We start from the raw sequence: 27,248 nt of genomic DNA on the forward strand, positions 1-27,248 counted from the left end.
CTCTGTATCCATCACTTAACACATTTTAGTAGTCGACACAGGTCATGGTGCTGCAGTGATCTGGATCATTGGTCTTTATTTACTAGCTTTATTTTTCAGCTGTATAATTTCCCTGATCAGGTGTGCCTTATGGCTGCACAAACAATTTTTTCCAGAATAAAAAGGACAGAAATTGAGAAATTGAGTCGTGCCTGACCAAATCTTTCACTGGAGATGTAGAGCTGCCATTGTGAAAAGTCCAAGATTCTGTTTTTCATCCTTTTTTTACCTTCAAACATGAACATGCATGCAATTTTCCTGAGGGTGTGCTTCTGGGTCTAGTAGCAGCAGTGTTATGCATCTGAAGCTTTTGGAAGGCAGGAGGGGAATGGATAGTTTGATAGGAAAACTCTTCTAGTAGCAGTGTTATGCTGTGCCTTGCCTCACTTTCATTTATTGTTGCTTTCTTCTTTTCAGGGGGAAGGTCACCATGGTGCCAGAGATGATAAGCTGGCTGAATTTATTAATCAGTATTTTGGGCAGTGTCTTAGTTTTAATGGTAAGATATGCCTTACTGATGGAAAAGTGGTTTATGTTTTGAAACTAAAGTTAAGAATAGACAAAGGGGAGTTACCTATGAGAAGGAAGAAGTTAATGATCTTTACCAGTTTAAAAAAAAAACCCAGAAATATCCATGAAGTATGAAGAACTGGGGAGGTGGGAATTTTAGTTCATGGGAAATAAGGAAAAATATGAGGGAATGCAGTATTAAGAATGTGTTTAATGAGATGGGAAGTGAAAGAATACAAGACCTGTAGAAAACTAGAAAATAAATAGCTTTAAATATAGTCTAGAAATATGTAATCAAAGAGTTGTCATTCACAGGGTGGTAGTGGTTGCTAAGGTGATTTTAGGTTTTTTTTACATATAAAGGATTGAAGGCAACTAACAGCAATTGGTAAAAAGCTGAAGCATTAGAAATAATTGATTTCATGAAACTTGATCAATTATTAAAATGCATATTTATATTATTAAAATGCATATTTATATACTTTCTGTAGTTGTTTTAGCTTGTGATTCACAGTTCTTCTTTCTTTTTGTTATTAATCATTAGGGGGAAAGGAACAGTGGCTTTGATGTCCTCTATCACAACATGAAACATGGACATTTGTCAACAAAAGACTTGGCAGACTTTATAAGAGAAAGGTAAGTATTCATCCTTGCTAATCCTGTCTCTTTAATATACAGTTTGTGTTTTTTTATTTAAGTTTATCATTATGTATTACAGTAACACACAAAACATAAAAAGCAGTGGGCATTTTGAAATCTCTCCTATCCTACAAGAATATTTGGGTTTATTCCATTCACTTAGAACTGAATAATGATTTCTAAGTCACTGATTAGTAACTTCTAATAACAAGCTTCTAATTTTTAGGTTTGAATTAAAAGATAAGTAAAAAGCAATAAATATCACAGTAGGTGTCCATTAGTTTATTTAAATTAATCACAATTTTTCATCATGTTCGGAAGAAAAGCAATAATTTAAGTAGAAAAAATTGACCATAGACGTAGAATTAGGATATTAGCAAGTTCTATTATGATCTTAAAAACTTATACTTTTTGATTAAGGTTTTGAGAAACTAGGTTGGTTAAAGAAAAGGGAGTGATACCTATGGACAAGAAAATAATTTGCAGAAAATAACCCAGGTTGTTCTTTATGGGATGAATAGGACAGAACTGAAATCTGAAAATGTGACAACTTCCTAAACAGATCTTCTTTATAGAAGATGACTCCTGCTGCTACTTTGAACATAAGAATGCATTTGAAGAAACTGATAGAATGAAAAATAAACTAGAATGCCACATTCTTTTTACTGGTAATTTTGTGTAGAATGAACTGTCAAGTTTTATTTATGTCACCATAATAAAGAATCCAAGACAGACAGCATCAAGTTATTTTTACCCATTTACATAAGATCTTTAACCTTAGGATCAGTATGAATAAAATGAAGCATGCCCAAAGAATACAATTTAATGGAGATAAGAAGAGTGAGCAAGCAAACTTCTGATCTAAATGTGGAGATGAATCAAAACAACAGATATAAAACTAATAAAATTACATGTCTCCAGGTGATGTACAGCTTAAGTCTATGACTTATTACTATATGTATATATATATAAAAAGACTGATTACAAGAATTAAAGCAGGTTTCAAAGGAAAGATCCAGGCATACACAAAGATAACACAACTTTTTTAACAGTCAATATTAAAAGCAGTTTAGAAAAAAAAAAAAACATTTTTCACAGCTCATGAAGCCCTAAACATTTCATACTAAGCATCAACAGCATGATATCCCTGTGTTCTCAGAGGCGTGTCCATACTTTCAGTGGTCACTCCAGGTGCCAATATCCAAACCTGACCACTGATTGGTTTGACCCAACTTCCTGGAAAAAATTCACTTCCATGTCAAACCACGACAGGTGCCTACCTTAGCACAGGCGTCTGCCATCTGAGGGACAGAAGGATCACCAGGAAGAGCCTCTATGATTCTCCTACAATTGGCATTGCAGTTACTTCTCGCAAGGTGTTTAAGCAAAAGCTTCCTTGCCTCAGGATCTCCCATCTGCTTCTCCACAGAGGCAGACAGACTGTCTGCAAATAGTAGGAAAGACTCATCAGCTCCCTGGACAACAGTCACAAATGACTCCTTTGGAGCAGCCACTTCTATGGTCTGAATCAACGCTGCCATGCCTGTTGTCTGGCACTGATCCAGAACCAGGGGAGCAAAGCCAGCCTGCCCCTGAGGATCAGCATAATTGCCTGTGCCTAGCAGCACATCAGTGCCAATCACACGTCTGGGATCCTGTTGGCCCAACATAGCATTTTGCTTCACTGCTCTGACTGCCAGCTGAGTCCATTTAGACTCAAAAAGGTCGTATTCTACAGGCTGAAAAAGAACATGAGCCAAGCTTCGAATATCATAAGGTGTCAGTAAACCAGCAGCAAACACTCGAAGCATCTGCATGACTTCCACAGAGCCTAGACTATATTTTCCAACCTTATCATGGAGTTCCATCAAAGCTTTCAATGGTAAAGGCTGATGGGCGTTATGAGCAACGCCCCTGAGCACAGGGAAAGCCTGGAGACCCCCTGGTAAGGCGGCAGCACCTGCTAAGTCTCATCCCGTGGACTCCACAGGGACAGAAGCAGATGCCTGACTGGGAATCGGCTCAACACCACCCGATATCGGATCCCCTGCAGCATCAGCAGGGCCAGAGCAGCCAGCTCCGCACCTCGGGAGGCTACACACAGAGGCACAATCAAGCACATACTCGTCCTTAGCTTTGACTTCCCACCAAAACCGCTCGTGTTCCCTCGGACGTACAGTCACCTGACACGGCGGAAGTGTCGACAAGGCCGAGGAAGAAGACCCACAGCCCCGGGGAAGCACAGGTCTCCTGCCGTCCGCGTCACCTTTTGCGGCAAAGGTAAGCACCACAGTGCCTTCACTCACTGCAGCCCCGGTACCTGCAGGAGGGATGGGTGGCAGAAACACGCCAGCCCCCGCCGGGGCCCCCCCAGGGCCACCCTCCCTTGGCACGGGGGGAGAACGTTGCGCAGAGAGAGACGCAGCTCACAGAGCCGCGCCATTGCTCTGCGCCCCAGCCACAGGGCCCGGCACAGGCTGTGCAGGGACAGGGCTGTCAGGCACCATACCCAAAAGAGTCCCGCCTGTGACGCGGAAGCCCATAGCAGACATTGCCTCACGGGGGTAGAGTGGGCCGGGCCACCTGCCCACCAGGACAGGGTCCAATAGAAAGTCGACCAATGTCCCGCCTCCTGCGTCTTCCTCCGTCTGCGCATGCCCGGCAGGGTGCGCAGACACAGAATCCATCAATTACGTCGACCCTGAACGGGAGAGTGGGGGGGGAGCAGCTGACTCCGCTCCTACCGCCTCCAAGGGACACGTTGTGGAAACCCCGCAGTTTGGACAAAGTGTTGTCACTGAATCAGGCTCCAGCAGAGGTGGAGGCTGAGCCAGGGGCTCCCCGTATTCCCCAAACACCGGAAAGGCACGGAGAGAGGGTGTTTCAGCCCCGCTCCACTGCCCCCCTGGCACGGAAAGGGACGGGGTCGTCACCGCCGACTCTGCAGGACCCCCAGTGGCCCGCGGGGCTCAGCCCATCCGCTGGCCGGGAGCCCAATCCACCCCAGAGGAATCAGAGTTGTGATCCAAGCCGGAACTGTCACCCAGCGCAGCGTCCTGGGGGAAGGGGAAGGCACTGATCCGCGCAAAGACTCAAGATTCACCTCAGCCTCCGAAAAGACTTCAGCATCACCCTGTTCAAAGGCTGGGGCGCTGGAGTCCTGCCAAAGACTATCAATCCGTCTCCATTTCAGCAGCATTGCCACCACGCCTGCACTATAACCAGCAGAGAGAAAGCCCATGAGGTGTTCTCCTAGGAGACCCCACGCCTCCCTGGAGAACGCCTTCTCAGGGGTTGAAAAGAACCCATGATCTTTGCCCCAGTAAAACAGTTGTTTAAAGCCATCCCAAAGAACAGAAGCCCTCTTTTGCTCCAGAAGAGCTTTCCAGACATCCAAGACCAGGAAGTCCTCCATAGAAATCACAGGGGTTGCCCTGACCAGAAGCACTGCAGGCAAACAGGAAAGCAGGAAGGCTGAGAAGGAAAAAAGGCAGAAAGAATTAGAGAGAGGGTCAAGAATTAAAAGACCTCACCCACGGCTGTCCTACACACGGCGGCCACCAGATGTTGCACTACGACAGAAAATAACTCACACATTCACGCTAGATGCAAAAGAGAGGAAGTTTATTCCTGACCTCGCAATACATAGAATTCCAAAAGTGACAGTGGATTGGAGGATCAATTTGGCACGTCTCCAAACACACTGGTCAAACCAACAGTCCATCAATTCTCTCCTCCCACAAAGAAGAATGGAAAACAATCATTATTTACATGGCAGTGCATGAGAAACTCCAGTAGAAATATGTAAGCATCAGAAGGCATAGAAAACTTTTAAAAGAACAGGGCGACAGGTCACAAAAATGGACGACCGATCACAAGGTCTCATACCCCTATAAGTTTTGGTCCATTTGCATATTGGAGTTAATTGTCCAATTACAGCTTTAGGTTATGAAGTTCCATCCTCCTTGTTTTTCTTTCTTCAATTCACCGTCGTTTATAGTTTTTGGGCCTGGAGCTTGTAACGATTGTTCTTGGTCAAGGTGGAAAAGGATTGTTTTGTCAGCCTACCCTGTGAAGAGAACTTGCCAACACTCAACATGAAGCCCAAAGCTACACACCAAAGCAGCACAGAATCTGAAAAACATGAAAACTAAAACTTTAGGCATCAGAATTACTTCCCTGGTCCTGCTGTCCACACTATTCCTGATACAGGCCAAGATGCCATTGGCCTTCTTGGCCACCAGGGCACACTGCTGGCTCATGTTCAGCTAGCTGTCGATCAGTACCCCCAGGTCCCTTTCTGCCTGGGCACTGTCCAGCCACACCGTCCCCAGCCTATAGTGTTGCAGAGGGTTATTGAGGCCAAAATGCAGGACTCGGCACTTGGACTTATTAAATGTCATCTTCTTGGATTCTGCCCATCCATTCAACCGTTCCAGGTATCTTTGCAGACCCCTCCTACCTTCCAGCAGATCTACACATGCTTAGTGTAATCTGCAAATTTACTAATGAAAGACTTAATACCCTCATCCATATCATTAATAAAAATATTGAACAGAACCAGCCCCAGCACAGACCCCTGAGGGACACCACTGGTGACTGGCTACCAAGTGGATGCAGCAGTGTTTACCACCACTCTCTGGGCCTGGCCATCCAGCCAGTTCCTAACCCAGAAAAGAGTGTACCTGTCCAAGCTGTGGGCTGCCAGCTTTTCCAGGAGTGTGCTGTGGGAGACAGTGTCAAAGGCCTTGCTGAAGTCCAAATAGACAACATCCACAGCCTTTCCTGCATCCACCAGGTGGGTCACCTGGTCATAAAAGGAGACTAGGTTGGTCAAACACAGCCTACCCCTCCTAAACCCATGCTGGCTGGGTCTGATACCCTGGCCATCCTGTAAGTGCTGCATAATGACATTCAATATAAACTGCTCTATTACCTTACCTGGTACTGAGGTCAGGCTAACTGGCTTATAGTTACAAGTATCCTCCTTCCTACCCTTTTTGTGAATGGGTGTTACATTGGCCAGCTTCCAGTCATCTGGAACTTCATCAGTGAGCCAGGACTGTTGGTAAATGATGGAGAGCAGCTTCACAAGCTCATCTTCGAGCTCCCTCATCATCCTGGGATGGATCCCATCTGGTCCCATTGATTTATAAACATCCAAGTGGCTAAGCAGTTCTCTGACTGCCTCCTCCTGGATAACAGGGGGACCATTCTGCTCCCTGATACCATCTACCAACCCAGGAAGACAGTTGTCCTGGGTACAAGCCGTCTTCCCACTAAAGACTGAGGCGAAGCAGGCGTTAAGCACTTCAGCCTTCTCATCTGCAGTTACTAAGTTCCCTCCCATATCCAATAGAGGACAAAGGTTGGTCTTACCCTTTATTTTACTATTAATCTATACGTAAAAACATTTTTATTATCCTTTACAAAAGTGTACAAATTAGGTTTGAACTGAGATTTGGCCTCTTTATTTTTTTTCTACATGCCCTAGCAACCCCTTAAATACTTCCTGAGAGACCTGACCCTCCTTCCAAAGATGATACATCCTCTTTTTATTCCTAAGTTCCTTCAAAACTTCGTTGCCTATCCAGGCTGGATGTTTGCCTCATTGATTCATCTTTCAGCACACAGGGACAGTCTGTTCCTGTGCCTTCAAGATCTCTGTTTTGAAACACGCCCACCTTTCCTGGACTCCTTTGTTTTTAAGGCCTGCTTCCCACGGAACTCTCTGAATAAGTCTCCTACATAGGCCAAAGACTACCCTCCAGAAGTCCAATGTAAAAGTCTTATTGGTGTTCCTCCTGATTTCACCAAATATCAAGAACTATGTCACAATCACTATGCCCCAAGCAGACTCCAACCACCACATCTCCCGCCAGCCCATCTCCATTTGCAAACAACAGGTCTAACATAGTCCCTCCCCTGCTGGGCTCACTCACCAGCTGCAACCACAAGTTGTCCTCCACACACTCTAAGAACTTCCTGGACTGCCTCTTTTCCGTTGTATTAAGTTCCCAGCAGATGTCTGGTAGGTTAAAATCACCTACAAGAACAAGGACTGGTGATCCTGAAACATTGTCCTGCTGCTTATAGAATAAGTTGTCCACTTCTTCTTCCTGGTTGGGTGGTCGATAACACACTCCCAGTAGGATGTCAGCCTTGTTGGCCTTCCCCTTAATTCTCACCCATAGGCATTCAAATTCACCGTCACTAGTTTCAATATCCATGGCATCAAAGGCCTCCCTAATATAAATTCAATATCCAGCATGAGCAGAACAGACAATTGGGGATATCATAAAGTCACCCTAGGACAACAGGGGATGCAGAGGTCCACCTGCAGCCCTTGGGGGAGGTGCCTACATCAGAGTGGGTAGATGCCTGGAGGAGGCTGTGATCCAGCAGAAGACCTGGTGGAGAGAGGAGGCCCCTGCTTCCAAGCTGGAGCAGCCTGTCCTTGGAGGACTGCACCCCATGGAAGAGTGACCCATATCGCAGCAGTTTTGGAAAGACTGCTGCTCATGAGATTGGACCCATGCTGGAGAAGTTCACGGAGAACTGTGTCCCGTGGGATGGGACCCCACAGCATAGCAGGGCAAAGACTCCTCTCCGAGAGCAGCAGACGAAAACCTCGGGTGACGAACTGACCAAAACCCCCACGCCCTGTTTCCTGCATTGTCAGTGGGAAGGAGGGAGGGTGTCCTGTCTTGTGAGATAAGCATATATTCCATTTGCCATCTGTCGGAGGTGGGGCAGATATCTTCTGTTAAGTTGGGCAGTTTTCTTATCTCTTCCAAGAACAATGTCTCCCCCGGGGAAATATCTTCTGTTAATGGGCCATTGAATGGCTCACTGCATGACTGATAAAGTTACATCATCCCATTGTGAGATGCTCAACCCAGAGGGAGGAGCCAAGCATCCCTACCTGCATAAAATCAGCATTTTTTGAGACATCAGATCAGCCTCTTCACTGGATTCCCAGAGGAAGACCAGGCCCATCTACTCTATCACCAGACCTTCAGAGAAAACTATACCCTTCTACGGGATCACTGCTTCAGCCGCATTTCATCTGCCACTCCAGGAGGAGCAGCCACCATTTAACTGGACTATCACCAACACCCTGACTCCTCAGGGTGTCAGGTTTCTGACTCTATCAGTAGTTTTGTTTGTATTAATTACATTTTTTTATTATTATTATTTAGTTTTTTTTCCTAGTAAAGAACTGTTATTCCCATTCCCATATCTTTGCCTGAGAGCCTTTTTATTTTGAAATTGTGGTAATTCGGAGGGAGGGGGTTTACCTTTTCCATTTCACAGGAGGCCCTTGCCTTCCTTCACAGACTCCTGTCTTTTCAAACCAAGACAGAGGGGTTGGGGAAAGAAAAGATGTTTTTAAGGGCTTATTTTACTTCTCATTATCCTCCTCTGATTCTGTTGTTAATAAATTCCCTTTGTACCTCGAAGTTGAGCCTGTTTTGCCCTTGGAGTATTTTCTCCCAGTCTTTATCTCACCTCATGAACCATTCATTATTTTTTTCTCTCCTTTGCCCAACTGTGGCAGGGGAGGGTGAGTGAGTGACTTTCGTAGGTGCCTGGCTTTTCGCCAGTGTAAAACCACGACACCTATGAAAACTAAACTTGCACATATTTGCAATTTCTTCATGTCTCCCATTCCTTCTGAACATATTGACCAGTTTTATTCACACATGGAGGAATAGGAGAGTGAAAACTGAAAATTTCTGGCTAGGTAAAGGAGAGACATCTCATTTGGTGATGATAATTCCAAAAAGTTGGAGTACTGTCAAACATTATATACAATTGTCAGCCTGTCAGTCAGCATTGCTAGAGTCTCCGGAAGAATAACCAAAATATTTGCTTTATTTTAAGGGAGTGGCATAAAAGAGAGAGAGGAAAGATGCTTGAGTATATTTGGATGTACAGACTGCTTAGGGCACAAAGGACATGTCTGAATTAACTCTGAAAAAAAAAAACCTGGATCTTCCTAGAAGGAGCAGAAGATTTCCCCTTTGGATGTGTTCAGTTAATCAATACCAATTCAGTTTTTAAGTGTGGTGTTTCAGATTTTTGATTTCTGAGTGTTTGTTAATGGGTTAGTACTAAAAGAAACGAGGGACAATTGGATCTATGGTTCTTTAGTGCCTTTTGTCCAGCTATTCTGCTACTGTTAATGGGAAAGACTTCCTCGGTCAGTAGTTATTGCTTTCTAGGTGGTTCAGATATGTCTCCTGAATGAGCAGATTGTCTGTCACAAAATTCATTCTATGTTGACAAATCTTCAGGGGGGGCAGAATATCTGCTTAAATGTAGGTATCTTTGTTCTAGTCTTGATAAAGCATGTAGAAAATATATTTTTAAAGAAGTTAACATATAAGATTATGATTCCCCTGCAGTGGTTTTTTTTTGGTTTTTTTTTTTTTTGGTTTGTTGTGGTGGGTTTTTTTTTTTCTTTAAATACTGGTAAGATTTTGTAGGTGAACTGTCTTTTGTGCATTTAACACCTTAAATGTTTAAGAAACTGCTGTGCTCAACTAGGAACTGAATAGGGATTGTTGACTTTTCTACAGAAGTCTTTCAAACATTTTTTTGCACGAGTTGGCTATAAGTGTCATAAAAAAACCCCAAACTTCTTGATCAGAACAATCTGACAATGCACATATTCATTTCAGTTTAAATTTTTAACAGATTCCAAAGACCGATTTGCAAATCAGTGAAAATTAATTTACTCAGATGTTCATAGTGTGTTACCAGTACATCAGAATGCTCTGGGAAGTCAAATGATAAAACAAATGTAGATATACATGCTACACTGATTAGCAACAGTGTGTTTTGAGTATTAGTCTTTGTAATCATTGTATGTAGATAATATGTAGTAAGTTAGGGAACTCCAGTTTTGTGGAGATTGCTGCAAAGAAAGGTATGGATTTTGGTCAGAAATCTTGTGTTTAAAAGAACCCAAAACACAGAGTTCTCAAATCTATAAAACTCTGATAGAAACTACTGTTAATTAAGCAAAATATATTGTTCATCATGGTAATTTAAAAAAGTGTCACTTCCTGGTTATTGTGATTTAAGCCCAGCTGTCAACTAATGTTTTTTCTAATGTTTTCATTGCAAATATATTTGATTTTGTTGCTTTGTAAATCCCTGGTATTTTGACAGTGTTAGGTTTGTGATTGTTATGCCACTGTGTTCTGACTCTTACTAAGGAATGTTAAATGCAGAAGGGAACAGCAGAGAGTATAGGAAGGAAGAAATTTTACAAGTCTCTTGCAAGTCTTGAGCCCTGATATGGTTACAAAGCCAGGGACTGGAGCATTGGTTTTGAATATTTGATACCACTCACATCACTGCTGGGGTGTGTGGTTTCAGTAGGAAAGGCTTGGGGGCCAGAAGCCAGAAGGGGGCCATCTTGCCTTGTAGTCTTCGGGGAGAAGGTATCGGGGACAGTTTAGCAGACCTAGCTCCTCTCAGCCACTGGTGGTCCCTTTCCCATTCCTCCAAGCTATGGCTTTTGTGGTTTGGTGCTGAAGGACAGTGATGGTGAGCCCAAGACTGGGCTCCGAGAAAAAGAAACAATGAGAGAGTGCCAGCGGCCCGTAGCAGAGCCCAGCTGACCCTTGTGAAGCCCAAGTCACAGCAGAGCCCAGACAAGCCGCATGAAGTCCAAGCCTCAGTGGAGCCCAGCCAAGCCATGTGGAGCCCAAGCCGCAGTCACCACTGCCACGGGATTGGTTGCTATTTTTCCTTTGTTTGGAGATTATGTCAGGTGCTGTCTTTGGGGAGTGTTCTTCTTTGTTCCCAGTGGTACATTCTTCTTTCTGGGTAGGGCATCTTCTTTTTGTGTACTTTTTGCTATTGATGTCAGTATTGTTATTTGTGATTTTAGTAAATTGGTATTTTAATTTATAATCTCTCCATATTGTCCCTTCATTGTCGGAGGGGATGGGGGAAAGGGGAGTGACTTTTTTAGAGTTTAGTTTCCCTGTTGGTTCGCAAAACCAGCACATCAATTAGCACCTCAATGTGGGGCATGAGAGAGAAGGTAAAAGTGGTCAAAGCATTTGTGTATTAGGTCCAGAACTCCCTGGTTAACATGTTGCTCGGTCTGTTCATGTGGGTGTTGCTCCTAGTCCTGTATCTATTCCCATATGTGCTCTTCGTGATAACATTTGTCAACATAGGGACAGGGATCAGGATTGCTCTGGTAATGTACTGTGTGATGTTGATTTATGACATGCTAACATCAAGGGCAATGAGGGCTATTTAGGATGTGTATTTAGTGTTGTTTGCCTGCCCGGGCCTTGGCTGCTACCTCTGGGGATTCATTAATGATTGTACCCAGCCTGTTGGGGGAACAGGAGAGGATTATTTATTCCAGCCTTCCATGTCCTTCTCCTCCTTCAGGTCTGCTACAACAGTTTTTGAGAATGTTGAATTCTCTCTGGATTTTAAGGACAGCATAATCTTGTTGTTAGTTCTGCTGTGTCTCCTCTGTATGGTCTACAACATGTTTAGAGACAGGACAAAGATTTGTACGGAGGTTGTCCAGAGGCCTGCCCTGGGGGTGGATAGTCATGAGTGGCATGGAATGTGGGAGTACACAAGCCAGTATTTGGAGGACTTCTCCAGTGGTTTTGAAGTTCACCCCTGAACAACTACAGGACCCTGTTAAAGTGATAAAATGTGTGAAGGAAAAATGCTGTGGCAGTTTCAGAGGTGTGGAGTTATGCAACATGCTGGGCCCTGACCACTGCCTACCAGACACTGCTTGTTATGGCACAGCACCTTCAGGAGAGGGGAAGGAAACCAGATCAGCAAGCACTGTGGCCACTCAAACTGCAGCTGAACCAGAGGGACAGCCCAAGCCAGTAGCAGTCGCCCCTATTCAGAAGAGGAAATCCAAGATCAAATCACTTTGCGTACTGAGGGATGAAGAGGATGCAGGACCCTCACAACCAGTGGAAGAGAAAGGGCCAGAGATAATCACCCAATCCCTATCCTTGGGTAAATTGCACAGTATGTGGAAAGATTTCAACCACCAGCTTGATTAAAAATTGACCCAGCTGAATTAAAAAAAAGAAAAAATAATTTTTATTATAAAGATCAAATTCTATCTGAGCCAGCCACAAAGAAAAGGACAGTGCCGAGCCCAGGATCGGCACTGGGTGAGACACAGGTTCAACCATTCTAGCGGAGGGTCTCTCCTATGCTTCACACCACCCGTCCTGTGCGAGCAGTTTTTATACAGTTTATTTTGCTTGAGGCTGGGATTTCGGTGATCAGCCTTTTCTTTCCATTCAAAGTCCCACATATTCATAAAGTCTCTTTTCTCTGCTCCGGGTTGAGCAATCTGAGATCCGGGAAGCAATGTACATCGATGATGGAGTTAGGGAACCTGACATTGAGATGCATCTCCTGGAGATTCCAGCGATTCCAATCTCGGGTACTTGGTGGGATCGCTTGTGCGTTCCTAGATTATCTCAAGAAACGGCCCATCTCCGAGTGACTTGTAAATGAAGCCTTGTCTACAATGGTTTCGACATACATGAGGCAGCCCCCCCCCCCTTGCCCTGGCTCGCTTGCTTTGTGTCTATATTTAATAATATAAAAACTCCTTTCCATATATCACTCTATAGGCACGAATTATGCCTATTACACATAACAGATTTGATTGGTCATTTAGTTAATACATTTCACCTGATTGGCTAATTAACAAGACGCCCTTCTTATAAACAATCTTTGAGAAAAACAAGAAAACAGAGAGTAGGAAAACATCACCTGCATGTTGTTTATAATAATAAGCTATAATTGTTTATCTTCAACTCCCTAAAGCCTCTCAGGCCGATTCTGGGAAAACTTATCTAGTTTTCTCGCTCTCTGACCAGGCTGTCACATCCACACAGGGGGATCCCAACAACTGACTGTACTGAAAGCTGAAGTAAGCCCTGACCAGGAAACAGTGGCAAAAACACCCCCTTGTGACTGGACCAGAGGCTCTGTGTATCCTTGGCATAGATTACCTCAGGAGCAGGTATTTCAAAGACCAAAAAGGACATAATTGGGTGTGGATGTGAAAATGAGATAAGTTTTCTCACGGCAGACTTGTGAGAATTTTAGGGAGTTGTAGAGAAACTATGATAGCTTGTTATTGTAAACAACCTGCAGGTGGTGTTTTTCTACTCTTTGTTTTTCTCTTCTTCTCAAGAATTGTTTGTGAGAAAAGTGTTTTTGTTAATTAGCCAATCAGGTAGAATGTGTCGGGTCAGTCTATAAAGAGAAGACTTTTTCGCATTAAAGCTGCTGTTGTGCAAACCCGCCTTCTTGGAGTCTGTGCCGCTTTCTTATTCAGTAGCAACAACTGGGCTTTAGGGATAACTGCTGTGGAGACCGAAGCAACACAGATTAATACTGTGCCTGGCCTCTCATAAGACCCTTCTGCTATGGGAGTGCTGAGGGTTGACGAACAACAAATACTGATTGCTGCAACAGCAGTGCATCATCGGCAATACCACACCAAGCAGGACTCGATAATTCCCATCCATGAGATGATTAGTGAACTGGAGAGCCAAAGAGTGGTCAGCAAGACTTGCTCACCCTTTAATAGCCCCATATGGCCTGTGTGTAAATCTAATGGAGAGTGGAGACTGACAGTGGACTATCAAGGCCTGATCCAAGTCACACCACCACTGAATGCTGCCATACCAGACATGCTGGAGCTTGAGTACAAGCTGGAGTCCAAGGCAGCAAAGTAGTGCCACCACTGACATTGCTAATGCGTTTTTCTCCATTCCTGTAGCAGCAGAATGCAGGCCACAATTTGGTTTCACCTGGAGCAGTGTCCAGTACACCTGGAACCGACTTTCCCAGGGGTGGAAGCACAGCCCCACCATTTGCCATGGACTGATCCAGGCTGCACTGGAAAAGGGTGAGGCTCCAGAACACTTACAGTACACTGATGATATCATCATATAGGGAAACATGGTAGAGGAAATTTTTGAGAAAAGCAGAGAAGATAATCCCAATCTTCCTGGAGGCTGGTTTTGCCAAAAAGCAAAGTAAGGTCCAGGAACCTGCCTAGGAAATCCAGTTTTTAGGAGTAAAATGGCAAGATGGATGTCATCAGATTCCAATGGATGTGGTCAACAAAATAGCAGCTATGTCCCCACTGACCAGCAAGAAGGAAACACAGGATTCCCTAGGCACTGTGGATTTTTGGAGGATGCATATTCCAGATTACAGTCAGATTGTAATCCCTCTCTATCATGTGTGTTGGAGGTTAAAATTTTTCCTTTTTTTTTTTTCTTTTCTTTCTCTCAGTGAATTTTGTCCCATTTGTTGCCTAAGAGATGGGAACAACCAATACTTATGAGACAAAAGAAGTGGCCAAGGTGGGGGGAAGGGTGCAGCCTCTTAGCTTGAAGGCTTTCTCTTGGGAAGTGCAGAGATACCACAAGATTTTGCCGGGGGGTCAGGGGGCTGGGGTCCGCTCCTCCCTCTCTCGCTCTCAGGATTGGAGTGGAGAGGTGTGGTTTTGGTTCCAGACTGTTGCTGCCCAGAGGATTCACTGCCACTGCAGAGTTTTCATCCTGCACGGCTTCTACTTACTGTGGGTGAGCTTCCACTTGCAAGAGCAGCTGTTTAACTGGGACACGTGAGCTGTTTAACAGCTCATGCCACAGCGCCCCCTGCAGCCACGGGGGAATAATCACACCTGCCCTGCCTGGCCAAGAGCCAACAGTGCCCCTGCCAGCTGTGGTCATAACTATACCAAAGGGGAAACTGCTTGACAGCCGAGAGACAGCTGTTAATGGGTTTCTGTTTTCTTTGTTGTTGGTGCTGTTGTTGTTTGTTTGCCTTGTCGTCTATACTTATAGTCTAGTAAAGAACCGTTGGGGTTTAGGATTTTTCCTTTTGCTTCTTTCTCTCAGGGAATTTTCTCCCATTTTGTTGCTAAGGAACAATAACAACCGGGTATTTAAGAGAGACAAAAGAAGTTGCCACAGCTCAGGGGAGGGGTGCAGCTGGCTATTCTCTCTCTTTACCTGGGGGTTTCTCTGGGAAGGGCAGAGATACTGCAAGAATTGGGCTGGGAAAAGGGGTTGGGTGCAGCTCCTAGCTCTCTTCCTGTGATCTCCGCATTTGGAAAGGAGAGAGGCTGCAGTTGCTGTGGGATGAATTCCTTACCACTGCAGGGTTCCGTCTCCTGCTGCCTTTCTTCTACCGTGAATGGAGCTCTGCTCATAAGAGCAGCTGTTGCAATGGGACCTTATTAACACCCTACCACACCAAACAGAGGACTCTTCACCATCTGATCGGGTGCCTCAGGGGAAACCCAGGGATCCATGAGCCCCTTCCCCCACCCCTCCCCCAAGGGAGACTCTCTGCCATGTTCAGGAGCCAGGCTGCTGCTGCCCAGCCCCCTGCCATTTCTTTGCCACTGCTTCAGTTTTTCTACTACACTGTAGCCCTTCACCCTCTGCCTGCCGGGACATCTCACAGTTCCAGCTACAGCTGTGGAGTTTCTGATACATCTCATCTGCCACCCTGAGATTTTGCTCATTCCTGCTGTTCCAGCTTGCTGCTTCTGAGGGTCCTGCTGGGGCACTGGGATCGACTGCTCCTGGGGGTTTGTAAAGCAAGTTTTTTTCCCATTCCTTCCCATCTCAGTCAAGCCGCCATAAACTGCATGCTCGCCAAGCTCACACTGGAGCGCCCCCTGCAGCTATGGGGGAATCATTGCACCTGCCCTGCCCCCCAGGAGACTGCCAGTGCCCCTGCCAGCTCTGACCATAACTACACCAAAAGGGAAATTGCTTAAAGAGCAGGGAAGAGACTGTTTATTGGGTTTTCTAGGTTTTTCCTTTTGTTTGTTGTTGCTGCCATTGTTGTTGTTGTTTGCCTTGTTATACATACACATATTAGTAAAGAACTGTTATTCCTCTTTCCATATCTTTGCCTGAAAGCCCCATAATTTCAAAGTTATAATAATTTGGAGGGAAGAGGGTTACATTTCCCATTCCAAGTGTGATAAATTGAGGCGAATAATTTGATTCAGCCTTTTTAAAGTCAATTAGAATTTTATTAATTACAGCAAGCAGTAGCAAGCAAAACAGCGCTGGGTGGGTAGGGGTCTCCTAACCGCCCCTCCTGCAGTGTCCCACACTGCAGTGCCCCACACCCCACTCCCTTATTCAGTTTCTTTTTATAGTTTCTTGGAGGTTTCTTCATTCGTGTCTTTTGCGATAGCGGTGTGCGTAGCTTGAGCATCTCTCTGCGTCGTTTCTGCGTTGTGTCGAGGCAGGTGATCGTTGGTTTCACAATCGGCTCCGGACAGTGATGGGCGTACCTGGAGCACTCCTACGTTGTCTAGTCCAGTGGCCGTTGCCTGGTGGTCGCTGATTTCATAATCAGCTCCAGCCATCCCCCGACATCCTTAGCCTGTGTCTGCAAAAAAGCTACGAAAAGCTCCCTATATGGTGATTAATCATACTTGTGATCTTGCGGTTTTGCAATATGTCTATAGCCTTGCGGTTTGTAGCAGTTGCTTTTTTTTTTTATTGTCCTCCCCTATCTCCTAACAAGCAGGCTAGTCCCTTATACTTTAATTTTTATATTTCCTCCTTTAATATTCCAATTCTTTTGATGAACAAACAAGTTACCACAGTTTATCACAATCCCCCATTTTCTCTTTTACCATTTTGTTCATCAAATCGCTTTGCTGCTTCGTAGGCTAGAAGTAAAGTGTTCAGCATTGTCCTGACTAGAAACACCACTAGGACAGAGCAATAGAAAACTAATAATTTGCCAATAAGGGTCGAGTCCTAGCCTTGTTTTTTGTGATAAACTGTGGTAACTTATTTGTTCATCAAAAGAATTGGAATATTAAAAGAGAAAAAAAAGAAATAAAAATTAAAGGGACTAGCCTTATACTAGCTCGTAGCAACTGCTACAAACCACAAGGCTATAGATATATTGCAAAACCGTAAGATTACAAGTATGATTAATCACCATATAGGGAGCTTTTTTGTAGCTTTTTTGCAGACACAGGCTAAGGATGTCGGGGGATGGCCGGAGCTGATTATGAAATCAGCGACCACCAGGCAACGGCCACCGGACTGGACAACGTAGGAGTGCTCCAGGTACGCCCATCACTGTCCGGAACCGATTGTGAAATCAGCGAACACCTGCCTCGACACAACGCAGAAACGACGCAGAGAGATGCTCAAGCTACGCACACCGCTATCGCAAGAGACACGAATGAAGAAACCTCCAAGAAACTATAAAAAGAAACTGAATAAGGGAGTGGGGTGTGGGGCACTGCAGTGTGGGACACTGCAGGAGGGGCGGTTTGGAGACCCCTACCCACCCAGCGCTGTTTTGCTTGCTACTGCTTGCTGTAATTAATAAAATGCTAATTGACCTTAAAAAGGCTGAATCAAATTATTCGCCTCAATTTATCACATTTTTGTTACGTAATATCCTGTTTTCCCCTTTTTGGCTTGCTGCTCCCTTGGTGTTTCGGAGGCACTTAGACTGGTCCTTTGAGGGATCCTAGTACTCGGCTGGCAATAGTTGGAGCATTTCAGCATTGTTCCACTTAGAGGGGGCTTGGCCTTTTCCTCTCTGCCTCGCTCGCCGACTCGGGTGCTTCGAGACGCGAGGTGAACCATCTTCTCGGCAGCAGCAGTACTCGCCTGAGCGTCCCCTTTTCCGCTCCTGCTTAGCCTTGTACTGTTCCCAGTTCTTATCTTTGACCAGAAGTGGGTTGCAAGGAATCCCCTTCAGTTCCTTTCGACAACACCCTTTTATTATCTGAGCAGCAAATGGAGTGGGCTTGTTAGTATGAAAACAAGAATATTTCCCACCACTCAGATCCAAAACTGACCCACCGATTTTCCAATTCTCCTATCCTTAGCACAGTTTCAGTTAGTTTTCCCTGAGTTTTATAGCACTCAGTACAAACCCCAATTGGTGGTCTTCCCCTCTGGCAATGGACCCACCACCGTTCTTGGCAAATTTTACATATAAAGCACACAAAAGGATAACAATCTCCTGTCGTGGGGACAGGACATTTTCATGCTCATTATCCCAATCGTGGTTTCTGTTCCCTGTCCTCAGTTTGTTTTGTCTTCCTTCCCCCCCCCCGGCTGGCTGCTGGCTTGCTGCTTAGCTTGCTTGCTGCTTTGGCTTGCTGCTGGCTGCATGCTTTGCTGGCTCTGCTTTCCTCTCTTTTTTCTCTGCTTTTCGCTGGCTTGCTTTTTTGCCATTTTTTTTTCCCTTTTTCCCGGTTTCCGTTGTTCCCTTTCCCCCCCCCCCCCCCCGAAGACATCGGACCTACTCCGGGCAGGAGCTCCCCCGGGGTCTGCGAAAGAAGCTGCGTACCCTCTGCGGCGAAGAGAGATACAGCTCAACCCTCTTAGACTGGTGAAAACATCTGTGGTCATCTTGGGCTATTTCTCTTGTGCTGGGGAGTGTTTTTTTGTTGTGCCTTAATAAACAAGTTTTTTCCACTTTCCCCTCTGAAGGAATTCCTCCCGAACCCGGTGGTGGGGGGAGGTTGTGGAGGGTTTGGTTTCCTATAGGGGGCTCCTTTGGAGGTGTTTTCCCCTAATTTGTCCAAAACCAGGACAAATAATTTGGTGGCCCGTACGGGGAGGCCCAGACAAAGTGGAAAAAACTTTATTCTAATAATATTTTTGGCTTTAACCGTTCTGCGGGAATATTGGTATGTCTCTTTTTAAAGTTATGATGTCATTTGGAGTGAAAGCCTGCCTCTATATGTGGTCATTAGGGTTCTTCGAAGTTTTGATCGCTTTATGGTCCCTGGAGTTATTTTCTTATCCAGAAGTAGCTCCGGTATTGTCCCTAATACGTAGCTTTTGTAGCAGAGGGGCACTAACGAGAATATTTATCGGGCTGGGCTTGGCTGTAATACTCTGCAAGGGGCTTATTAAAATGTTGTTATCAGCTCCAGGAATGTATAACTCGTGGTTGTGGCTGTGTACTAAATTTGTTATGGGGGAGGAGGTTTTTCAGCCTTTGCTTTCCTTTTCCTCCTCCGAATTGTTTACATCTCTGTTAGGAAATGTCCTGTCCTCCCTGACTGCCAAGGATACCATCTTTCTGTTATTTAATTTAATAACCTTTCTCTATACTGTCCGCAGTTTATATAAGATGAAGGCTGAGATTTCTAGAGGGGCTGGTGAGACCTCTGATTTAGGAGTACAACTAAGGGTGAAAAATCCTGAGTGGTGCGGGAAATGGGAGGATATGGGCAAAATTTTAAAGGAGTTTTCTGATCCTGTAGTTTGGGACTTTCCATCCGAACACATCCAGAACCCAGCTGAGGTGGCAAAGTATCTGAAAGGGAAATGCCAGGATAACCCCAAGGAGAAAAGGATCATTGCAGTGAGCTGGGCCCTGGCATATGCTTATCGTACTCTGCTCGATACTGTAGGGCAGCAGACAGAGGAAGGGGGGCAGGGAGATAAACCAGCAGCTATCCCAGTCACTCAGGCTGCAGCCAACAGCCCAGGTTCGAACCCAGTAGTTAAACCAGACTGTAAGCCTCAACCAATGGCCGTGGCTACTAGCACACGAAGTGGAAAGTGCACAGAGAAGACTGATCGACCCGTGGATGACAATGATGAGTACGATGCAGGAGAAGGACCCTCAACACCTCCTGACATAAAATCAGGAGTCAAAGCAAGTGGCACCAGATCAGAGGCTAATATTGATTCCTTCTCCCTGAAGGACCTCCGAGGCCTAAGGAAGGATTATCGGCGACAGCCTGACGAATCTATAATTAGTTGGCTGGTCCGCCTTTGGGATGCGGCAGGGGAGGCTACCATTCTGGATGGCACTGAAGCAAGGCATTTGGGGTCCCTGTCACATGATCCTGTCATCGACCAAGGCATGATGAGGGGCGCTAGCCCTCAAAGTCTCTGGGAACGGGTCCTGGACAGCGTAGCACAAAGATATCTGTGTACCTCAGGGAGACCTGATTGTGGGGTGAGACTCACATGCAAACATCTCAATTTGCTGGATGTTACTGCCATTGTTTCTACATTAAACCACACAGACATGGGACAGAAGGAAATGTGTAAATGTCGAAAGTCAGAGCAAGTGAGAATGGAAGGGAATGTGTAAGTGTGGAAGGTTTGAGCAGGTGGGAAGGAAGCTCAGTAACATGTTCACGATATGGGATAAGGGGTGGAATGTCGTGGGGACAGGACATTTTCATGCTCATTATCCCAATCGTGGTTTCTGTTCCCTGTCCTCAGTTTGTTTTGTCTTCCTTCCCCCCCCCCGGCTGGCTGCTGGCTTGCTGCTTAGCTTGCTTGCTGCTTTGGCTTGCTGCTGGCTGCATGCTTTGCTGGCTCTGCTTTCCTCTCTTTTTTCTCTGCTTTTCGCTGGCTTGCTTTTTTGCCATTTTTTTTCCCCTTTTTCCCGGTTTCCGTTGTTCCCTTTCCCCCCCCCCCCCCCCGAAGACATCGGACCTACTCCGGGCAGGAGCTCCCCCGGGGTCTGCGAAAGAAGCTGCGTACCCTCTGCGGCGAAGAGAGATACAGCTCAAACCTCTTAGACTGGTGAAAACATCTGTGGTCATCTTGGGCTATTTCTCTTGTGCTGGGGAGTGTTTTTTTGTTGTGCCTTAATAAACAAGTTTTTTCCACTTTCCCCTCTGAAGGAATTCCTCCCGAACCCGGTGGTGGGGGGAGGTTGTGGAGGGTTTGGTTTCCTATAGGGGGCTCCTTTGGAGGTGTTTTCCCCTAATTTGTCCAAAACCAGGACATCTCCACAACCTTCCTTATTACAAATCCCTGTATAGTCTTTAGCTAGTTTGTAATTGTATCCCTTTGCTTCCCCTTATGGTTGATTTGGATAATGTCCACAGAGTTCATTAGTTTTTCTTAAGAGTCACTTTCAAGTTCCCAGGCTGGCTAGTCACTCTCCACTGGTTATTTGTGGCAACCGGGCCTTTCACTCGGCTGGCGTGAGTCCACCCCTTTTCGGCCGTCATGACTGCCGTTTCTGTGGTAAGCAAAACAAGAAAAGGACCTTCCCCACATGGAGTTAAGGAATCTTCCTTCCAAGACTTAATAAGTACTTGATCCCCTGGTTTTATCTTATGGATTGTGATATCCAGAGGTGGTCTCTGTGCCAACACTCCTTTCTTCCTCAATTCCTGCCTTCTGCTCATAATCTGGGTAATATAGAATTTAATATGAGAATCTTTTAGGCAGGGGTGATCTGTGGGGGCTTCCATATCATAAGGCATTCCAAATAGCATTTCAAATGGGGAGATTCCCACATCAGTTCGGGGTTGAGTTCGAATGTTCAATAAGGCAAGAGGTAGGCACTTAACCCATGACATTTTTGTTTCCAGCATTAACTTTGTGAGTTGTTTTTTTTTTATTTTTCCATTCATTCTTTCCACCCTCCCCGAGCTCTGTGGATGCCATGGGGTGTGATATTTCCATTGAGTCCCCAAAGCTGTGAGGACATCTTTTGCAATTTTAGAGGTGAAATGGGGTCCCCGGTCCAAGTCTAAACACTCAATTAATCCATACCGGGGGATAATTTGCTCTAATAATACTTTTACCACAGTGTTCAAAGTAGCTCGGGCCATAGGATAAGCTTCCACGTAATGGGTTAAGTGGTCTACCAGTACCAATAGATATTTATACCTCCCCACTTTTGGTAATTCTGTAAAATCTATTTGTATATGTGAAAAGGGTCGTTGTGCCAGTTCCCTTCCGCCCATTGGTCTTTCTCTTAATTGTTGTTTATTTATTCTTTGACAGGTTAAACATTGTTGGGTTACCTGTTTTGCAAGATTATAGACCCCTATACACATATATTTAATTGCAAATTGGTCAACCAGGGCTTGAATTCCCCAGTGGGTTTTCCTATGGATTGCTTGCAGGACCCTCATTGCTATTCCTTTTGGGAGTACCTCCCGCCCGTCCGGTAGTATCCACTTGCCTCCCTCTTTTTCCTTCACCCCCATTTGGTTTAATTTTTGTTTTTCCTGTACCATGAAGGCTAACACATGGTTAATGGGTCCATGGAACCGGCAATGTTTCTCTTGGGGGTTATCACAGGCACACTGTATCGAATCAATCCTGTATGCATCCCAACAAGCCCAACATGGTTCTTCCTCTAAGTCAGCTCCACAAGTGGAGCAATCTTCCCTTTGTGTGACCCCCCCCCTTATATGGTTTTAAACTCATTAGAGCTGCCTTTCTCGCCTCCTGGTCGGCTAAGTTATTTCCCCGTACTGAGTTTCCCATATAGAAACTGGGCTGGATTTTGTAAGCTTGTGGTTTCAATACTTAACCTAGGAGAGGAAATTAGGATGCCTTCATACTTTAGGAGTCTGGCATCTGTTATCCATTTATCCGCTTTTTGTTGTAGTACTCCACGGATGTTATGAGGAGATAAAACCTTCAGTTCACTCCCAAAAGTTATCTTTCCTGCTTCTTCTACCAAAAGGGCAGCAGCCACTATCGATTGCAGACAGGCAGGCCACCCTCGACTAACAGGATTGAGAAGCTTTGAAAGATATGCCACTGGTTTCTTTCCTCCAGCCCATTCCTGGGCTAACACCCCGTATGCCACCCCTTCCTTGACATTAATGAATAAAAAGAATGGTCTTTTTAGATCCGGGAGGCTGAGAACCGGGGCATTGACCAGTTCAGTTTTTTTTTAATGATTTTAACCGGGTCTCATCCTCGGAGCTCCATTTTAATAGCCCGTCTGTTGTTAATTTTTCATACAGAAATTTAACTTTCCCACTAAAATTTTCAACCCAAAAAGTCCCAGTAACTGTCAAACCTGCCTTTTAGTTTTTGGAGCTTCCAGGGAAAGTATTCCCTGGACTCTATCAGTATCCAATTTCTTAGTCCCCCGAGTCAGCCAGTGTCCGAGGTACTTAACTTCCTCTTCCACGAATTGTAATTTCGACTTTGAAACTTTGAGTCCCTTAAGGCTTAAATAATTTAGGAGTTTTATAGTTTCTTCCCTTACTTTTTCTTCTTCTTTCCCGGCAATTAATAAATCATCTACGTATTGTAGAAGCACAATCCCCTCCCCCTGTGAATATTCTGCCAATATTTGTTCCAGAGCTTGCCCAAACAAATTTGGGGATTCAGTAAACCCCTGGGGAAGGACTGTCCACCTCAATTGTTGTTTTCTATGTGTATCCGGGTCTTCCTATTCAAAAGCAAAATAATCTCTAGAAGTTTCCTTAAGGGGACAGGCCCAAAAAGCATCTTTAAGATCTATTACACTATACCACTGGTTTTCTGGGCCAAGTTGGCTTAAAATAGTATGTGGATTTGCTACGACCAGGAATCTTTCAACTGTTCTTTTATTGATTTCCCGCAAGTCATGCACCAATCTGTAACTGCCATTCGGTTTCTTTACCGGCAGAATGGGGGTATTGAAAGGGGACATGCAGGGTTCTAAAAGTCCCTTTTCCAAAAGTCTCTTTATTTCTGTTTTTAGTCCTTCCCTCCCCTCTTTGGGTATGGGATATTGCCGAATCCTAACAGGGATTTCTGGGTTCCTGATAGTTACCTCAAAGGGTTCAATATTTAATTTCCCCACACTGTCGGGGGTATACCAAACTTCTGGGATAATCTTTTTCTTTTTTTTTTTTTCTTTTTTTTTTTTTTTTCTTTTTTTTTTTTTTTTTTTCGTCTTCAGCCCGGAGAGGATATAGTTTTACTGTTAGTTCTCCCTTTTTTTTTTTTTTGCCTCTATCCCTATCCCCAACTCGACCATCAAATCTCTCCCTAATAGATTATAATCTGCTTCTGGAACTAGTAAAAATGACCCAATTCCTAATTTAGAATCACTTTCTAAGAGTACATCCTTAATTACAGGTACTCCAAAGGGTTCCCCTTTGGCCCCAATCACCTGTATTATTTCAGGTGAAACCTTATACCCTTGAGGAAGGGTCTGGACGGTTGATCTCTCCGCCCCTGAGTCCACAAGGAACTCATATTCTTGTTGCTGGGGACCTATTTTTAATTTTACCAGGGGCTCTGTTCTTTCTCTTGTCCCCAGCAGATAGAGCCCCCGACCCCCTTAATCTTCTTTGAATTGTTCCTCATCAGCAATCTTCTGCTGACACTCTCTCCTCATGTGTCCCTTCTTCCCACAATAGAAACAGACAATGCTCTCTCCACCTCTCGACTTCCCTTCAAACCAACTCTCGACTTCCCTTCAAACCATCTTCGCTGGACGTCAGTCCGACCTCTGGACTGACCTCCAGTTCCCCCCACCGGGGACTCCGCTGTCCCCCCCCACTGCTGCTGACACGATTCCAGACTGCTTTTTAAAACTCTCATCCCCTCTCCCAACACACACCTTTTGAGCCTCTCACAACAACTCATCCAATCCTCTCGCCTGCCATCCCTCCAACCTCTCCAACTTCTTCCGAATGTCCACCCAAGAATCGAACACAAAATGCACCTTCAAAAGTGTCTCACCCTCTGGAGTATTGGGGTCCACCCCTGAATACAACTTGAAAGCTTTCTTCAATCTCTCCCACTATCCAAAGAGCTGCATATTTGCTCTCCTCTTGGTTAAAGGGCTCTTTGGAGTTAATATATATATATATTTAGAGCTTGACAGATCCAATCCTCAAACGACCCAAACATGGGCCAATACAGCTGGTCTCCCCCTATCCGTTTACTCCCCCCAAATTTTCATACAATAATGGATCATTTTAACCCTATCTTTTCCTTTTCTAGAAGGAAAGGCATCCCAATACTTTACCGTTAAGCCTAGTGGAAGTATTACCGAAATTCTCCCACCCATGGGTTCAGCAGATTTACTTTTTCTCTGACCCATCTTCTAGAGTGCCTTCTCACACTCAACACAAACAATACGACAGTCGCTTCCCCCAATTTGTGGCCCACTCCGTTGCCGGATATGGGAAACACACTACTATGGGGTCCACACTCACTTGGGGAATCTGAGCTGCCAGTTCCCCTCTCACACACACATTCGCATTCGCTGCACTCCAGGACTCCCACCCCTGACCGAGCGACCGAGCGGACCGGACTACTCACGTCTTTCCGGCGCCTCCGTTTCTCGACCGGGGCTTCGCCCTGTGTGTCTTCTTATTCACTTCAATCACCCCGGGACTACACACCCCTAAACGACTCTTAAAGACCCCGTTTCCGGGGTCGAGGCTTTGTCCCTTTCACATGCACTCCGGAGCCCGCTTGTACGGGGCCCACCGAGCACATACACTTATACTAAATTAGTAAGCCGAAACTTGGGGAAGTTTCTCCGGGGATCCCCCGCCCCAGGAACTTTGACGCAGTCCACCTCCGCGTCTGGATTAGGCCCGCTTGCTCTCCTCCTAACCCAGGAGCCTCCCCACCGAGGGTAACTCGACGCCGAGGGGGGTGCAGCTCCCTCCCTCCTACGTCCCCCAACCCTGGGTGCTCTTGGAACATTAGTCCCTCAATCCAGCAGCTTTGAATCAACCCTGGATGCTCTTGGAATATTAATCCCTCAATCCAGCAGGTTTTAATCAACCCTGGAAAAAGGAGGGCCACCGCCCACCGGGGGCTACTTACGCTTCCTGCGTGTTCACTCTTCCGCGGTTCTTCGTGCACAAAGATTAACGGGGGTACCTTTGCTTGCTACTGAGTTTTAGGTTCGTCGGTAAAGGCCCAAGGAGGAAGCCCCCCCTTAGGTCCACCGCAAAAAGGCGGTGGGGCGCCTCACCCTAGTGGGGCCTCCGTCCCGGGTTTCCTTTATCCGAGTCACGGCACCAAATTGTGATAAATTGAGGCGAATAATTTGATTCAGCCTTTTTAAAGTCAATTAGAATTTTATTAATTACAGCAAGCAGTAGCAAGCAAAACAGCGCTGGGTGGGTAGGGGTCTCCTAACCGCCCCTCCTGCAGTGTCCCACACTGCAGTCCCCCACACCCCACTCCCTTATTCAGTTTCTTTTTATAGTTTCTTGGAGGTTTCTTCATTCGTGTCTTTTGCGATAGCGGTGTGCGTAGCTTGAGCATCTCTCTGCGTCGTTTCTGCGTTGTGTCGAGGCAGGTGATCGTTGGTTTCACAATCGGCTCCGGACAGTGATGGGCGTACCTGGAGCACTCCTACGTTGTCTAGTCCAGTGGCCGTTGCCTGGTGGTCGCTGATTTCATAATCAGCTCCGGCCATCCCCCGACATCCTTAGCCTGTGTCTGCAAAAAAGCTACGAAAAGCTCCCTATATGGTGATTAATCATACTTGTGATCTTGCGGTTTTGCAATATGTCTATAGCCTTGCGGTTTGTAGCAGTTGCTTTTTTTTTTATTGTCCTCCCCTATCTCCTAACAAGCAGGCTAGTCCCTTATACTTTAATTTTTATATTTCCTCCTTTAATATTCCAATTCTTTTGATGAACAAACAAGTTACCACAGTTTATCACACAAGGGAGGTTCCCTCCTTCCTTGGCAGACACCTGTCCTTCAAACCAGGACAATATGATGTGAAAGAAGAATGGTTTCAAGTTGGACCCTGAATAACAACAAGCTTTTGAAAAAATTAAACAGGAGATTATTCATGCAGCAGCCCTTGGGTCAGTCAGGACAGGACAAAATGTGAAAAATGTACTCTACACCACAGCGAGGGAGAATGGTCCTTTCTGAAGCCTCTGGAAAAGAGTACCTGGAAAGACTTGAGGACGAGCCCTGGGGTTCTGGAGTCCAGGATACAAAGGATCTGAGGCCTGCTACACCCCAACTGAAAAGGAGATCCCAAAAGCTTATGAAGGGGTTCAAGCTGCCTCAGAAGTGATTGGCACTAAAGCACAGATCCTCCTGGCACCTTTACTGCCAGTGCTGGGCTGGATGTTCAAAGGAACGGTCCCTTCCACATCATTCCACTAATGCCACATGGAGCAAGTGGATCGCTCTCATCACACAGTGAGCTCAGATGGGAAATCTGAAGCACCCAGGGATCTTGGACATCATCATGAACTGGCCTGAAGGTGAAAATTTTGGACTCATATCAGA

At 45.4% G+C, this 27,248-nt stretch overlaps 1 protein-coding gene across 1 annotated transcript in view; it reads left to right on the forward strand.

Annotated features, from left to right (window-relative positions):
* The first annotated feature begins 521 nt into the window (after window positions 1-521).
* Window positions 522-27,248, forward strand: part of LOC128822731 (F-BAR domain only protein 2-like) — a 195,170-nt gene continuing 168,443 nt past the window's right edge. Inside the window, 2 exon segments of the mRNA XM_054004544.1 lie at window positions 522-538; window positions 1,094-1,185. Coding sequence (XP_053860519.1) covers window positions 536-538; window positions 1,094-1,185 — 95 coding nt within the window. The 5' untranslated portion in view covers window positions 522-535.

This window comes from Vidua macroura (genome assembly GCF_024509145.1).
Source record: "Vidua macroura isolate BioBank_ID:100142 chromosome W unlocalized genomic scaffold, ASM2450914v1 whyW_random_scaffold_38, whole genome shotgun sequence".
NCBI classification, from domain to species: Eukaryota; Metazoa; Chordata; class Aves; order Passeriformes; family Viduidae; genus Vidua; species Vidua macroura.